We start from the raw sequence: 15366 nt of genomic DNA on the forward strand, positions 1-15366 counted from the left end.
GCCTGTTCCGCCATTCAATGCGATGACAGAACTGTGGGCGCACTCCGTATGGCCTTTGGCCCATATCTCTTAATACCTTTACTTAAAAAATTATATACCGCACATTTAAAGTTAACAACTGATCCAGGATTCACTGCCATTTGTGGAAGAAAAGTTCCAAACATTCACCACCGTTGGCATGTAGAAATGCTTCCTAACATATCTCTTGAATGCCTGGCCCTAATTCTCAAATATGAACTTTAAATTCTAGAATCCCCAATCAGTGGAAATAGGATATTCTCTTATCTACTCTATCTGTTCCTGTTAATACTTTGAAGTTGGATGGGGGAGAACAATCAAAAGGTCCTAAACCATAGGTATAAAACTTACGAAGATGAAAAATATTATACAGTAAATGTAAAATCGAAGAAAATTCAGTTCAGTTCAATTCAGCACTCAGATCAAATACAAGATATTTTAATATTTGCATTCAATTTTCCGGATGGAACATCATTTGGTTCAAATATCCATTTTAAATTTTACTTTCTTTAAAGGAAAACTATTTTGTGTTTTTAAAGATGTGGGGTTGGCTAAAGGGCAGGAGACTGAGGAAAGTAAAGAAGTAAAGAGAATTAGAGAGATTTGGATGTAAATATAAGAGGTAGGGTTAGTAAGTTTGTAGATTAGGCAAGGTGTCTCAGTGGTTAGCACTGCAGCATCACAGTGCCAGAGACCCGAATTCAATTCCAGCCTTGAGCGAATGTCCGTGTGGAGTTTGCACATTTTGCCCATGTCTGTGTGGGTTTCCTCTGGGTGCTCTAGTTTCCTCCCACAGACCAAAGTTGTGCAGGTTAGGTGAATTGGCCATGTTAAACTGCCCATAGCATTCAGGGATGTGTAGGTTAGGTGCATTAGTCAGGAGAAATGTAAAATAATAGCATAGGGGAATGGGTCTGATGAGATACTCTTTGGATGTTTCCACACTAGGGATTCTATGACACCAAAATAGGTGGTGCAGTGGATTCTGAAGATTATCTCAAGAGTACAACAGGACCTTGATCAGATGGGCGAGGAGTGGCAGATACCGTTTAATGTAGATAAATGTGAGATGTTGCATTTTGCTAAGGCAAACCAGGGCAGGACATATACAGTTAATGGGGAGTGTTGCTGAACAAAGAGACTTAGGGTTGCAGGTGCATACTTCCTTGAAAGTGAAGTCAGAGGTAGACAGTGGGGTGAAGGCGGCGTTTGGCACGCTTGTCTTCACTGGTCAGAACACTGAGTATAGGAGTTGGGACATCATGTTGCAGCTGTACAGAACATAGGCAAGGGTATTTTGGAATACTGTATACAATTCTGGTTGCTCTTCTACTGGAGGGATGTTGTTAAACTTGAGAGGATGCAGAAAAGATTTACAAGGATGTTGCTGGGATTGTAGGGTTTGAATTATTGGAAGAGGTTGATTGGCTGGGGTTTTTTTCCTTGGAGTGAAGACTGAGGGTGACCTTGTAGAGATTTATAAAATCATGAGTGGCATGGATAGGGTGAATAGCCAAGGTCTTTTTCCAAGGGTAGAGGTGTCCAAAACTAGACAGCATAGGTTTAAGGTGAGAAGGGATAGTTTTAAAAAGGAACTGGTGCGTGTATGGAATGAGTTGCCAGAAGTGCTGGTGGTGGGTACAATTGCAACATTTAAAAGGCATCTGGATGGATATATGAATAGGAAGGTTTAGCAGGATATGGGCCAAATGGGACTAGGTGAGACTGGGATGGCTGGTTGGCGCAGACAAGTTGGACTGAAGGGTGTTTCTGTGCTGCATGATTCTATGACTGACTGAAAGTAGAATAAGACCAACAACAAGCTGAAACTGGTATCTTGTGTGTCAAGCTACAGGAAGCAGGTAAGAGGCTGTGACAATTGATCTCACTGAAAATAGGGTTAACAATTTGGAATTGAGGATTATTAACGTCAAAATGTCATTTATAAAAACTCAGGTATTAATTGTTATACCGTGTTTACTGGATTCTTCTCTATATGTTGCTCCTGTAGCAAGCAATATGATATTGAGATTATTAACACACACAACTGACAAGTTTCCCAAGACTCTCAAATCATCCTTATCATGACTGAGTTTATGAACAAAACTTTTAAAGTTTCTCATGCATTTTTTCCTTTGGGAAGATGATGCTACTTATTGGGACGAAATAACTATATTTGTGGATTATATTAAAAAATATTGGAAGATATTGAACCATCTGGATACCTAGATTAAACAAGTTGTCACAATAGGAAAAGGGAATTCTCACTTTGTTAGAAATTAGGTCAAAGTATAACATGAGCGACGATCCCTCTGCTAATTACAGAAAGTCAAATGATTTTGGGAAACAACCACCCAGCTTTTAGGAAAAATTAAACAAGTTCTGCAGTTCACTTACTCGAAAACCTGACTTTGAAAGAGATTATAGATGGTCCCCTTTGCTGATACTTGACGAGGAACATTTTCTAGCTTTGGTTTCTGTTCTCATACAAACCTAGAGAGTTAGGAAGGAGAAACCCTCAAATCCTCTCATTCCCTTTCTTACATAAAAGTATTTGGGAACCTGATATAGTTTCTATATTTCAATATTTTGAATAGCTTGTAAACCCTGAAAAGCTGCACTATGACCTCTCCCAAAAGATTTGGAACCGGATTGAATTCCACCTGAATCAAAACATGTTTCGAACATCTTTAGCCAATTTATGGTAGTTAGCAATTTGATTTGGCCCGAAACGTCGATTCTCCTGTTCCTTGGATGCTGTCTGACCTGCTGCGCTTTTCCAGCAACACATTTTCAACTCACTCTCCAGCATCTGCAGTCCTCACTTTCTCCTCAGCAATTTGATTTTGTCAACCCGGTGGACTGTGTGAATTTGCTAAATTCTATTTTTTTTGGACTATTGGCCAACAAGGATGGTTTTCTTTTACCCTTCGCAAAATGTTTTTGGTGCCTTGTCTTTATGTTTTGATTTAACTTGGAGGATTGGTCTCGATTCCACTCATCTGCAATATTTATTAATATATGTTTATACCACAAGAGTATAAAGAAAGTAGGAGTATACTTAAGAGGGAAATCAGGAGGGCAAAACGGGGACATGAGATAGCTTTGGCAAATAGAATTAAGGAGAAAACAAAGGGTTTTTACAAATATATTAAGGACAAAAGGGTAACTAGGGAGAGAAGAGGGCCCCTCAAAGATCAGCAAGGCAGCCTTTGTGTGGAGCAACAGAAAATGGGGGAGATACTAAATGAATATTTTGCATCAGTATTTACTGTGGAAAAGGATATGGAAGATATAGACTGTAGGGAAATAGATGGTCACATCTTGCAAAATGTCCAGATTACAGAGGAGGAAGTGCTGGATGTCTTGAAACGGTTAAAAGTGGATAAATCCCCAGAACCGGATCAGGTGTAGCGGAGAACTCTGTGGGAAGCTAGAGAAGTGATTGCTGGGCCTCTTGCTGAGATATTTATATCATTGATAGTCACAGCTAATGTGCCGGAAGACTGGAGGTTGGCAAACATGGTGTCACTTTTAAGAAGGGCGGTAAAGACAAGCCAGGGAACTATAGACTGGTGAGCCTAACCTCGGTGGTGGGCAAGTTGTTGGAGGGAATCCTGAAGGACAGGATGTACATGTGTTTGGAAAGGCAAGAACTGATTCGGGATAGTCAACATGGCTTTGTGCGTCGGAAATCATGTCTCACAAACTTGAATGAGCTTTTTGAAGAAGTAACAAAGAAGATTGATGAGGGCAGAGCAGTAGATGTGATCTATATGGACTTCAGTAAGGTGTTCGACAAGGTTCCCCATGGGAGACTGATTAGCAAGGTTAGATCTCATGGAATACAGGGAGAACTAGCCATTTGGATACAGAACTGGCTCAAAGGTAGAAGACAGAGGGTGGTGGTGGAGGGTTGTTTTTCAGACTGGAGGTCTGTGACCAGTGGAGTGCCACAAGGATCAGTGCTGGGCCTTCTACTTTTTGTCATTTACATAAATGATTTGGATGCGAGGATAAGAGGCACAGTTAGTAAGTTTGCAGATGACACCAAAATTGGAGGTGTAGTGGACAGCGAAGAGGGTTACCTCAGATTACAACAGGATCTGGACCAGATGGGCCAATGGGCTGAGAAGTGGCAGATGGAGTTTAATTCAGATAAATGTGAGGTGCTGCATTTTGGGAAAGCAAATCTTAGCAGGACTTATACACTTAATGGTAGGTCCTAGGGAGTGTTGCTGAACAAAGAGACCTTGGAGTGCAGGTTCAGAGCTCCTTCAAAGTGGAGTTGCAGGTAGATAGTATAGTGAAGGTGGCGTTTGGTATGCTTTCCTCTATTGGTCAGAGTATTGAGTACAGGAGTTGGGAGGTCATGTTGTGGCTGTATAGATATAGTCTGTACAGATACAGTTAGGCCACTGTTGGAATATTGCGTGCAATTCTGGTCTCCTTCCTATCGGAAAGATGTTGCGAAACTTGAAAGGGTTCAGAAAAGATTTACAAGGATGTTGCCAGGGTTGGAGGATCTGAGCTACAGGGAGAGGCTGAACAGGTTAGTAACTGTTTTCCCTGGAGCGTCTAAGGCTGAGGGGTGACCTTATAGAGGTTTACAAAATTATGAGGGGCATGGATAGGATAAATAGGCAAAGTCTTTTCCTTGGGGTCGGGGAGTCCAGAACGAGAGGGCATAGGTTTAGGGTGAGAGGGGAAAGATATAAGGGGCAGCTTTTTCACACAGAGGGTGGTACGTATATGGAATGAGCTGCCAGAGGATGTGGTGGAGGCTGGTACAATTGCAACATTTAAGAGGCATTTGGATGGGTATATGAATAGGAAGGGTTTGGAGGGATATGGGCCGGGTGCTGGCAGGTGGGACTAGATTGGGTTGGGATATCTGGTCGGTATGGACCGGTTGAACCGAAGGGTTTGTTTCCATGCTGTACATCTCTATGACTCTAAATCTATGTTATCTTTTGCATTGTGTGAACACTTGCCTTGAGATTAAAAGGGCATAGATCCAATTTCAGACTATATCTTGAATGTTAATCAGTTTTGCTGCCTTTTTTTGGAAATGAGTTTTGTTTCATAATAAATAGGGTATTTCTAATTACATTTATGAAAGCTGGATTGCAGCACAAAGGAAACAGTCAGTCATATTGCTGATTGAATCAAAACACTTACATATTGATAGTGCAACTCATGGAGTGGTGGGGCTTGGTTACTAGTGCATTGCTCTTGTAACACACATTAGTTAAAACTATCTACACTCACTTTTCTGTTTCCCTTCATATTTCAAGTGAAATGAACTGTTGCTATGATCACCATTGCTTGTCCAATAACAATTATATTATTACCAAATAATGGGGAATGAGTTACAAACTGGGAATTTTCTTTTACAAAGTTGCTTTAAAAGGTTTTTTCCAAATGATGGTTACAAATTGAAGGTTCTGGTGGATGTGGCATCTTATGAAGTGACTTGTTTCTACGATTACTGAAAGAATGATAAATAATTAAATATTAGAATTATAAATAATTAGCACTGATGGAAGAATCCTGAATGCTCTTTCTAGTAATCAGTTATTAGGTCTGTACTGCTATACAACAAAATGAGAAAATTTCCAAAACATTTATACCTGTGTCTCCAGTTCTGTCACCTCCAAGTTAAGTTTGTTTAGATGTTTATTCACAAATGTGATAAGCGACTGGGAAAACAAAACAATAAAAACATCAAAGCTCTATTTTCAAATCAAACAAGGCTATCAAACAAGTGGTGCCTTTGCTCTTCGCCAATGATCATTTAAAAGCTTCTTGTCAAACCAAAACTTCCAATCAGGATCACATGACAATTTGGGCCTTCACAACGACAAACTTACACCTTATTCAATAAATAATATTGTTCACTTGTACTTATGGGTTAGCTTCAATAGAATGGAGCAAAACCAAATTGAATTTCTGGCCATTGTGTTAAATTGAAATTGGCAGAAGAGATAACCACAGTCAATGGAGAGGATTTGTTTAAAGCATAGAACCCTCTATTTCCTGCTTCTGTTGCCACCAATATTTAACGTCTATTTAATCACAAAAATTATTATGTCTTTCCCCATTCAGATAACCTCATTCAAGCTACTTTGTCAAGGTGGCATTAATGTGGCAAACATGGTTCTGGCAAAGGAAGAATGAGGAGTTGATCTGTCTTCCACATAGTATACTCTAAGTATAGGCTACTACTCCACTTCACAGACGAGCCCCTTCCTAACAGAAAGTGCTTTTTAAAAATAATTTTTAATCAACCTGTTCAGATACATTATGAATCAGTTCTGTGACAGATGAACTTGATCATGGACCTCCTGACACAGAGGTATGGACATTTACACTTCACAATAAAAAGCATTAATGCACATTCATTCATCTTTCCCCAGTTAGTATCTGCTCTTAAACATAACTATAGCATGTACATATATGCGATCAATGACAACATGATGCCATTCCAAACTAATCCCATCTACCTGCATATGGTCTGTATCAATCTATTCCCTGCCTGTCTAAGTATCTGTCCAAACACCTCTTAAATGATGCTATTATATCTACTTCTACTATCTCCCTGACAGTGTTTTCCAGACGATTACTGCTCTCTGCATAAAAATCTTTCCTTGCTCATCTCCCTTAAACCTCTCACTTTAAAACTTATGTCCCCTAGTATCTAACATTTCCACTCTGGGGGAAAAAAAAGACACTGACTGTCTGCAATATCCATAACTCTCATCATTTTACACACTTCTATCATGTCACACTCAGTCTCAGACGGTCTACTGAAAACTGATACAAAGTTTGCAATTTTGGTATGGTACTCCTTTAGTTATGGTAGCAAATTAGCAACCCAATATTGAGGTTCAAACTCACCAAGGGAGCTTGTAAAACTGAGTTCAATTAAAAATGATCATGTGTGATTAATTCAAAATTGTGAATAGGTAAATAGTGAAAGGCCATTCCCATTTTGTGAATTGTAAAAAGGTTGCACAGACCGGAGATTATGGAAGAACAAAGAATGCTTAGAACATTTTCATCTCTTATGGGATACTGCCATAGACTCGAACACAGTTTCAAAGTAAGTAGACAAAAAGAAGGAATGTAAAGTCATACACTTAAAGGACAAATTAATGAGATTATGGTAGATAGCCCCAGTTGAAAACCTAGCATCAGGACTGAATAATAGACTGAGTGGTGTCCTTCTTTACTATTCAATAGAAGTAGTAATGATCTTAGATAAAAGTAACTCATTGTACCACTTGAAAAATTTCACATTTGATCTGTTTATGCAATTCATCATACCATTTCAGAAATTGAGATGTTTTAGAACTCATTTTTGAATTTACCTTCTTAACAACATTGAGCTTATCAGGTGCATGGTCAAACAGTGTATCGAATGCATCCCGCTCTGAAATAACAAGTGAGAATGAACATCAATTTTTTTTTTAAAAAGGATTTTTGTGGAAGCTGCAGACCTCACTTCCTCACTATTTAATGCCTCTCTGGGGTAATGATGCAGCATTGGGTAGCAATGTCAAAACTGTGATACTTAGGCAAAAATTAAAATGCTATCTCCACACACAAATTACTTAATCTAAAAAAAGAGGCCTGCACAGTGCCTTTTAGGCTGTTGCTCAACTGCACACCCATGCTGTTTGGCAGAAACACCACTAGGCACTTTGGTATCTCATATTACTCATATGTGATCCTGAGAGTGAGAGCCAAAAGCAGAGTTTAAATCTTTCCTCACTGGTACTCCAAGCACCTTTCACAAGGCTTGCTGCCAAGTGATCGGGTGCTGAAACGTATGACATTGCCCCTTTCTAACCCAGGGAAATAGAGTCAATTCTTACAACCTCACTTAAGTTTGGATAAATATAATAACTTTGCCAAAACTGATAAATAAAACCTGGGACTACTTTACTTGAATGGTTCCAAGGTGCACAGTTACCTCCACACAGAAAAGACTTACAAGGATGCTACCTGGACTGGAAGGTTTGGGTTATAAGGAGAGGTTAGATAGGCAGTGTAAGAAACTGAGGGGTGACCTTGTAGACATCTACAAAATCAAGACAAGCAGAGATCAGGTAAATAGCCAACAGCTTTTCACCATGGTAAGGCAGTCTACAACTAGAGGGCATAGGTTTAAGGAGAGAGGGGAAAGGGGGCAGAAGGTGGTGAGTGTCTGGAACAGGCTGCCAGAGACAGCAGTGGAAATGGGTAGAATTTCATCATTTAAGAAATAGTTAGACAGGTACATGGATGGGATTTGTACGGAGGGACACAGACCAAACATTGGCAAATGGGACTAGTTTGATAGTGAAATCTGGGCGGCATGGACAAGTTGGGCCGAAGGACATGTTTCCATGCCACATACCTCTACGACTCTGTAAATGACAGGAAGTTGTAAAATACATGTTTTGAAACACAGAAGGTTGAAATGACTAGCCCATTGCTGTATCACAGAGAAAGCTCCTGATCTAAACTGTCCCATCAGGAGAAGTTCCAGTGCAGCAGCTGGACAAAACATGCAACGAAAACAAAAAAGTGGTGAGAATTCAACCATGGCATATTGGTGCACGACTATACCAGGGACAGTATAGTACTAGATGGTGTAATTGTCCTCTGATAGGGAAAACATGATCATCTCATGCAGTCCATCAAAATTTTATTCAGACCTCAGAAATTTCAGCCATGTGACATCACATCTGGATCTAAGGTCAATGACCTCAAGCTGCTTGTTTACAGCTTGATATCTCACCCAAATGCAAAGCCAGGTAGCAACCGTAAACAGCAAGGAGGAAAGCTTTGCAACTGTAATACTTATATCACCACCCAGAACCTACAATCATACACTTTTCAGCAGGCATCATGAAATGGCAATCAGGAATGAGCATTGCTGAGTACAACTGCAACAATTACACGATTAATGATCACAAATGAGATTAAATAATTCAGCACAGAACAGGAGTAAAGCTGGGGACATTCTAACCACAACAATTGTTATATTTCCCCACTTTATCACCAGCAAAGCTTCTTCTTACAGGCTTGGCAGCTAATCTTGAAATACTTTGGTGAAATCTGGCTTGCATTCAGTTCGTGCTATTTTGTTCAAAAAATATTCCATCCACGAGTAAACTTGTTATTAGGCTTTGGTAATATGTCTATGATATTTTAATATCTCTAGGCAAGCTTTTGGTATAGAAAGAAATGCATTCCTTACCTGTCCCCTCAGAAAAAAGATATACTACCTATTAACAAAATGAGGATTCCCCATGTAGTTCTTTGACTAAACATCAGTGAATACCTTGTTTGAAATCCTGACATAAGGACTGCTTTCACAATCGGGATACAATGTTGCCATGAACTAAAAGATTCAACAGAATAAAATAAAACTATTTGACCTTTTTCAATTTTTGGTGTAATAAAGATTGAATGCATTTCATCCTTTACTTACCGAATCTCCCCATCATCATCCTGAAACACACAGTACAACAAACAGTCAAGAATTAAAATCAAACAAACAAGTCTGGTCTCATTCATACCCGACTTCTGGCCAACTTTTAAAGGTTCTTGGATAAGACAGAGTTGAAATATCTTATTTGAGGAGGTTTGGCAAACATTAATATTTAGAAAATAAATAACAAAGAAATTAACTATCATATGTCTAGTTGTAATATAATAAGGGGTATGTGGATTAGATCAATTAACCTAATCACCAGACTAGAGCTGTGCTTACAGGCATTCTTACGCTGAGAATTAATTACATATATTATTTGAAGCATATTTCTTAACAAATTACTCTGCTTTTTCTTTCCTGTGTGCATCCACATCATGTCACAGGCAAAGAGCATAATAATCAGGGTACTGAAGAAGCTCTTCTGAAAAGTGATATGGAGAAAGAGTAGATTCTTATTTTAGCACACCTAAATATGAAAAGGCAATGGTGCATATCAATATTCATACGCTGGCCACCTATCATTCCCATAATACAGCTGTCCCTATCACTTCCAGATCCCACAGTAGAAGCTAGCCCAGAATGATGACAGATTTTTCAGTTTCAATAGCTGAGTGAATTACTTCAATTTCGTACAGCCCACAGTACAAGATTGATCATATTTGAATATTAGACGGCAAGCATGTTGAAGGAAACCACACAAATTGTTAGTGAGAAAACTGGAAATACCACCCAGGGGAAGCAGATATAGAATTCTATTTAAAGGAAGATATGGAGAACTTTATTTTGCAATGCACAAAATGTACCTAACCTGGGAATACACTGGAATTTGTAACTGACCTGTGATTGTGTACAAACTTGTGTCAGTACAATTTGACAGTTCATACAAAGCAGCAAGTCCATTCACTAAGAAGGAAGCGTGTATTTTTCTGGTACTGGGCAATTCTGGATTGTCTGCCAGGCCAGTTCTTGTAAATATGTAGTCACTTCAGCTCGTGTGCCATTTTTATAGTTGATATCTCAGGGTGGTTGAGAGGCGAACATTGCCCTAAAGCAAGACATCTTTACAGCATCAGGACATCTGATGGAATTTGTTGGTTCAGAAATCTATCTTCACAATGAACTGATTTGAAGAGTAACAGTCAAGGAAGGTGCTTATCAGCTTGTGCATGTCTGTCAAAATGTGGGGTGCAAGTGTGTGCCCATATGTTGGGGGAATGCAGCAGCAGTGGCAAAATATTATGCTTCAAACAAAAGGGAGCCTTTTCAACTGAATGAAATGATTCAAAAGCATTCTTAAAGCCTCTATGAAGTTCAACTTTATTAATCTCATCATGTGGAAAGCAGATTGCCCAATTATGACCAAATCTTTGATGTCATCAAACATAATGCTAACAACTTCTAATCAAAAAGAGTGGTCACTGGGAGAGAATGGTAAAAACAGGGAACAGCTTATGGAGCTAACAATCTGCGACCATCTCTATCAGCTAATAGCGAGAAAAGGCTAAAACAAGGCTCATAAATCAGAGGCAACACTTGACACCTCAGTTCAACCCAGCCATCCACAACTAAGAACTCTCCTTGACATGAGGGATTGTTGATATACAGATGGAGATATTTATATGGCCCTAAAATAAGACACAGGAAAGGAACACAATCAGGTCTCTTGTTTTACAGTTTATACAAGAATTCAACACAAGGCTGCCTGAGGCAAAACAGGCGATGCTGTTCAATATGATCATTAATCTGTTCATGGATATCAAGTCCGTAGACTCGCATGCTCTCTACTCAGAATATGGCTGTTTGGAAATTTAACAAGGTACCAGGAGGAGACACTTAATAGGTAGGGAATAATTACCCACGAGAATTAAGAGCCAGTTGTTGCAAGCATTTTGAATTTGGGTCTTCAATGCTGGTGTCGATTTTCCAGTCTTTCATGGTCTAACTGATAGTTCAGTAAATACTTGAGCATTTCCTCAGTTTATCAATTTGCCGAACGCCATTAAAATCATAGAGGTCAATTAAGAATTTCACAGAAATTCAATCCTTTAAAACTTTGCAAAACAAGTTTTCATTCAAAGTAAAACAGTTCCACAGAAAACACACAATTCCTAGCTATTTTGTACCCAATTTTAGAAATTAATGATTCCTTTTGACTTCTGCTTCCAAGGTTAATTCTTAATAAATCTGTTCAGCAATTTTAGCATGAGATGTAGAATTTATGTCATCTGTTCCTCAAAGGGGATCAGAATAGCTGTTACCAATGAACATATTAACAAGTTATTCACTAAGAATTGGCTATGTCCAGACTTTAACTTAAGATAAAACAACATGTTGGCCCACAAGAAATATGGTCTTTTCTATGGAAGTGACCATGTGCCCTTATTCTCTTGAAAATTCCCAAACTCCCTTAAAATTTAATTTCACCAGTTTTGAGATGATAATTCAACTCCTGAACAAAATGGTGTACCTTAAAACAGTTTTCATTCCTAACTACTCTACTGAACTACTTTTATATTTGAGACACATGGTAAACTTCAACTTACTCTGTTGTGCTGGTAAATTCCTCTGTAACGTGCGATGTTTGAAGTATGCCCTCCCGCTTCTGTAAAAAAAAATACAAATTCATTGAACCAGAAGCAGAATCAATTTGACTTTTACAAATCACATTACATTTTTCCAGTATAAACAATTTAACAATAAGTATGAATTAATTACAAGAGGGCTAGAATACAAGAGTACAGATGTACGGTTAAGACTGTAGAAGGCTCCGGTCAGACCACATTTGGAATATCATGAATAGTTTTAAGCCTTGTATCTAAGGACGGGTGAGCTGGCCTTGGAAGAGTTGCAGTTGAAGACTATGGTTCTGTACTTGGAATTTAGAAGGATGAGAGGGGATTTGATTGAATTTTACAGAATACTGAGAGGCCTGGATATGGAGAAGTAGTTTCAACTAGGAGGAAAGATTAGGACCTGAAGGCACAGCCTCAGGTTGAAGGGATGACGTTTTAGAATGGAGATGAGGAGTAATTTCTTCAGCCATAGGGTGGTGAACCTGTGGAACTCATTGCTGCAGTGGGCTTAGAGGCTAAGACATTGAGTGAATTTAAGATTTAGATAGATAGGTACTTGATTAGTATGGGGATCAAGGGTTACAGGGAGAAGCCAAGAAGAATGGGGTCGAGAAACATATCAGCCCCAAATGAATAGTTTTTAGGTCAGCAAATAGTATTAATAATGTAGGTATAATCAGGAAGATAGAGGTACCTGTAAAAAGGGTAATGCAGCTGACTAGAAGATCACAATTGGAAATAAATACAAGGAGTCACCATCACCTCCCTACCCAAAAAAAAGTATCGCTCAAGGATGTATAAATCTGAATGAGTAATGGAAAGGCTAGAGTCAGAAACTAGGAAATACTGAGGGAAGAAAAGACCTTATTTAAAAGGAATTAAGTAGCATTTAATTATAATTACAAAGAGGATTGCAATCGATGACAAACAATAACTGCAAAAGCAAAATGGCCATGAAGCAATAGAGATTGATGAATGGGCTTACAATCCTATTTGCAAGCTTCCCCTTGGCAGGGCACAAAGCAAGGACTGAAGACATTTCCAACACGGTCAATTGATTAGACTGTATTCTTCAAATTATTGTGGATAGTTTTAAGGTTGCTCTTTGTCTCAGAGTCTATTAGCAAAAGACACAGTTTTACGGTGAGACAGACTGCATACAATTCCCTAGGGTTTTCTAGGAATCTCAATTCCTAGAAACCAAACTGAAAAAATATGTTTCAGAATCAATACACTACAGATGTTAGATATCGGAAATAAAAGATGAAAATGCTGGAAACTGAGTAGGCTTTGCAGCAGCTGTGGTGCAAGATATAAAGTTAACGCTTCAGGTTGATGAGATCTCATCATAACTGCAAATGATTAGAAATGTAATTAATTTGAAGCAAACCAAAGGAGATGTAGGGTGTGAAAAACAAAAGGGAAGGTCTGTGATTAGGTGAAAGACAAAAGAATTAAATAATAAGAGATTGGTTGTAGTATGACAAATACAAAAAAATGGGCTGAGAAATGGCAGGTGGAGTTTAATTTAGATAAATGCGAGGTGCTGCATTTTGGGAAATCAAATCTTAGCAAGACTAATACACTTAATGGTAAGGTCCTAGAGAGTGTTGTTGAACAAAGAGACCTTGGAGTGCAGGTTCATAGCTCCTTCAAAGTGGATAAGATAGTGAAGGTAGGTAAAATAGTGAAGGCGGGGTTTGGTATGCTTTCCTTTATTGGTCAGAGTATTGAGTACAGGAGTTGGGAGGTCATGTTGCGGCTGTACAGGACATTGGTTAGGCCACTTTTGGAATATTGCTTGCAATTCTGGTCTCCTTCCTATCGGAAGGATGTTGTGAAACTTGAAAGAGTTCAGAAAAGATTTACAAGGATGTTGCCAGGGTTGGAGGATTTGAGCTACAGGGAGAGGGTGAGTAGGCTATGGCTGTTTTCTCTGGAGCATTGGAGGTTGAGGGGTGACCTTATAGAGGTTTACAAAATTATGAGGGGCATGGATAGAATAAATAGGCGAAGTCTTTTCCCTGGGGTCGGGGAGTCCAGAACTAGAGGGCATAGGTTTTGGGTGAGAGGGGAAAGACATAAAAGAGACCTAAGGGGCAACTTTTTCATATACAGGGTGGTAAGTGTAGGGAATGAGCGGCCAGAGGAAGTGGTGGAGGCTAGTACAATTGCAACATTTAAAAGGCATTTGGATGGGTATACCAAAAGGAAGGGTTTAGAGGGATATGGTGCTGGCAGGTGGAACTAGATTGGGTTGGGATGTCTGGTCAGCATGGACGAGTTGGACTGAAGGGTCTGTTTCCATGCTGTACATCTCTATGACTCTATGTGGCTGGGGAAATGTGAATGACAGTTTGATGAATAATATCAGCTAAAAGCAATAATAAAGGGAAAAATGATATTAAAATTGAAATCTCCAAAGAGAATGGAAACAAAATAGGAATGGAGATTACAGTCTGACACTGTTGAACAAAATAAAGAGCCCAGTAGGCAATAAATGACTTAATCAAAGAATGTTTGTCTGTTGTTCAACTAACACGGAACATAGAAGAAAGCCAAGGACAGGGAGGTTAGCACATGATCATGCTTGTAAATTGATCATAGGTGATCACAACACGGCCACCCGGTCTGCATATGGACTCCCCACTGTACAGTCGACTTAATTCTTAGTGAACATCATGTACTAATTCCACCCCTGGATGACTGTCTGGGTGGAGTCTGTACATTCTCCCTGTGACTGCATGGATTTCTTCCGGTTGCTCCATTTCCTCCCACAGTTCAAAGATGTGCAGATTGGTTGGATTGGCCAGGCTAAGTTGCTGACAGTGTCTAGGGATGGTTAGGTGGATTAGCCATGGGGATTATAGGTTACAGGGTTAGGCTAGGGGCGAGGTCTGGGTGGGATGTTCTTTGAGGGGTTGGTGTGGACTCAATGGGCTGAAAGGCCTACTTGCACAATGTGCAGACTCTATGATTCTAAATTGAATGCAAATCACTGTTTCATCAATGTTCAATGGACCTTTGACTGAGAAAGCTAAATTGGCAGGCATTGCATACCCTGCAAATGCATGGAAGGCAAGAAGGTTTGGATGATCAAGTGGACCAGGGTACCAGAAGGAACAATCCTCTTGAATGCTTAAAGGGGTGGGAAGGATGCATTTGGTAGTGACATCAAGTTAGAGGTGGCAGAAATGGCAGAGGGATGATTCACTGAATACAAAAACTAGTGGGATGGAGGTGAGAACAAGAGGAACTCTATCATTGTTTTGGGAGACTGGGGAAGGG

General features: G+C 39.4%; 1 protein-coding gene across 3 annotated transcripts in view; it reads right to left on the reverse strand.

The window, feature by feature from the left end:
* parvb (parvin, beta) overlaps positions 1-15366 on the reverse strand; it is an 81516-nt gene that overhangs the window by 13978 nt on the left and 52172 nt on the right. For all 3 annotated transcript variants that reach the window (XM_043709207.2, XM_043709209.2, XM_087997397.1), the window contains exons 7-10: positions 12049-12107; positions 9503-9522; positions 7392-7453; positions 5652-5720 (exon numbers count right to left, since the gene is read on the reverse strand). In XM_043709207.2, coding sequence (XP_043565142.2) covers positions 5652-5720; positions 7392-7453; positions 9503-9522; positions 12049-12107 — 210 coding nt within the window. The remainder of the gene's footprint in view (positions 1-5651; positions 5721-7391; positions 7454-9502; positions 9523-12048; positions 12108-15366) is intronic.

This window comes from Chiloscyllium plagiosum, unplaced genomic scaffold, assembly GCF_037043375.1.
Source record: "Chiloscyllium plagiosum isolate Xiang-an unplaced genomic scaffold, Cpla_swu_hap1 HiC_scaffold_19, whole genome shotgun sequence".
Taxonomy (NCBI): Eukaryota; Metazoa; Chordata; class Chondrichthyes; order Orectolobiformes; family Hemiscylliidae; genus Chiloscyllium; species Chiloscyllium plagiosum.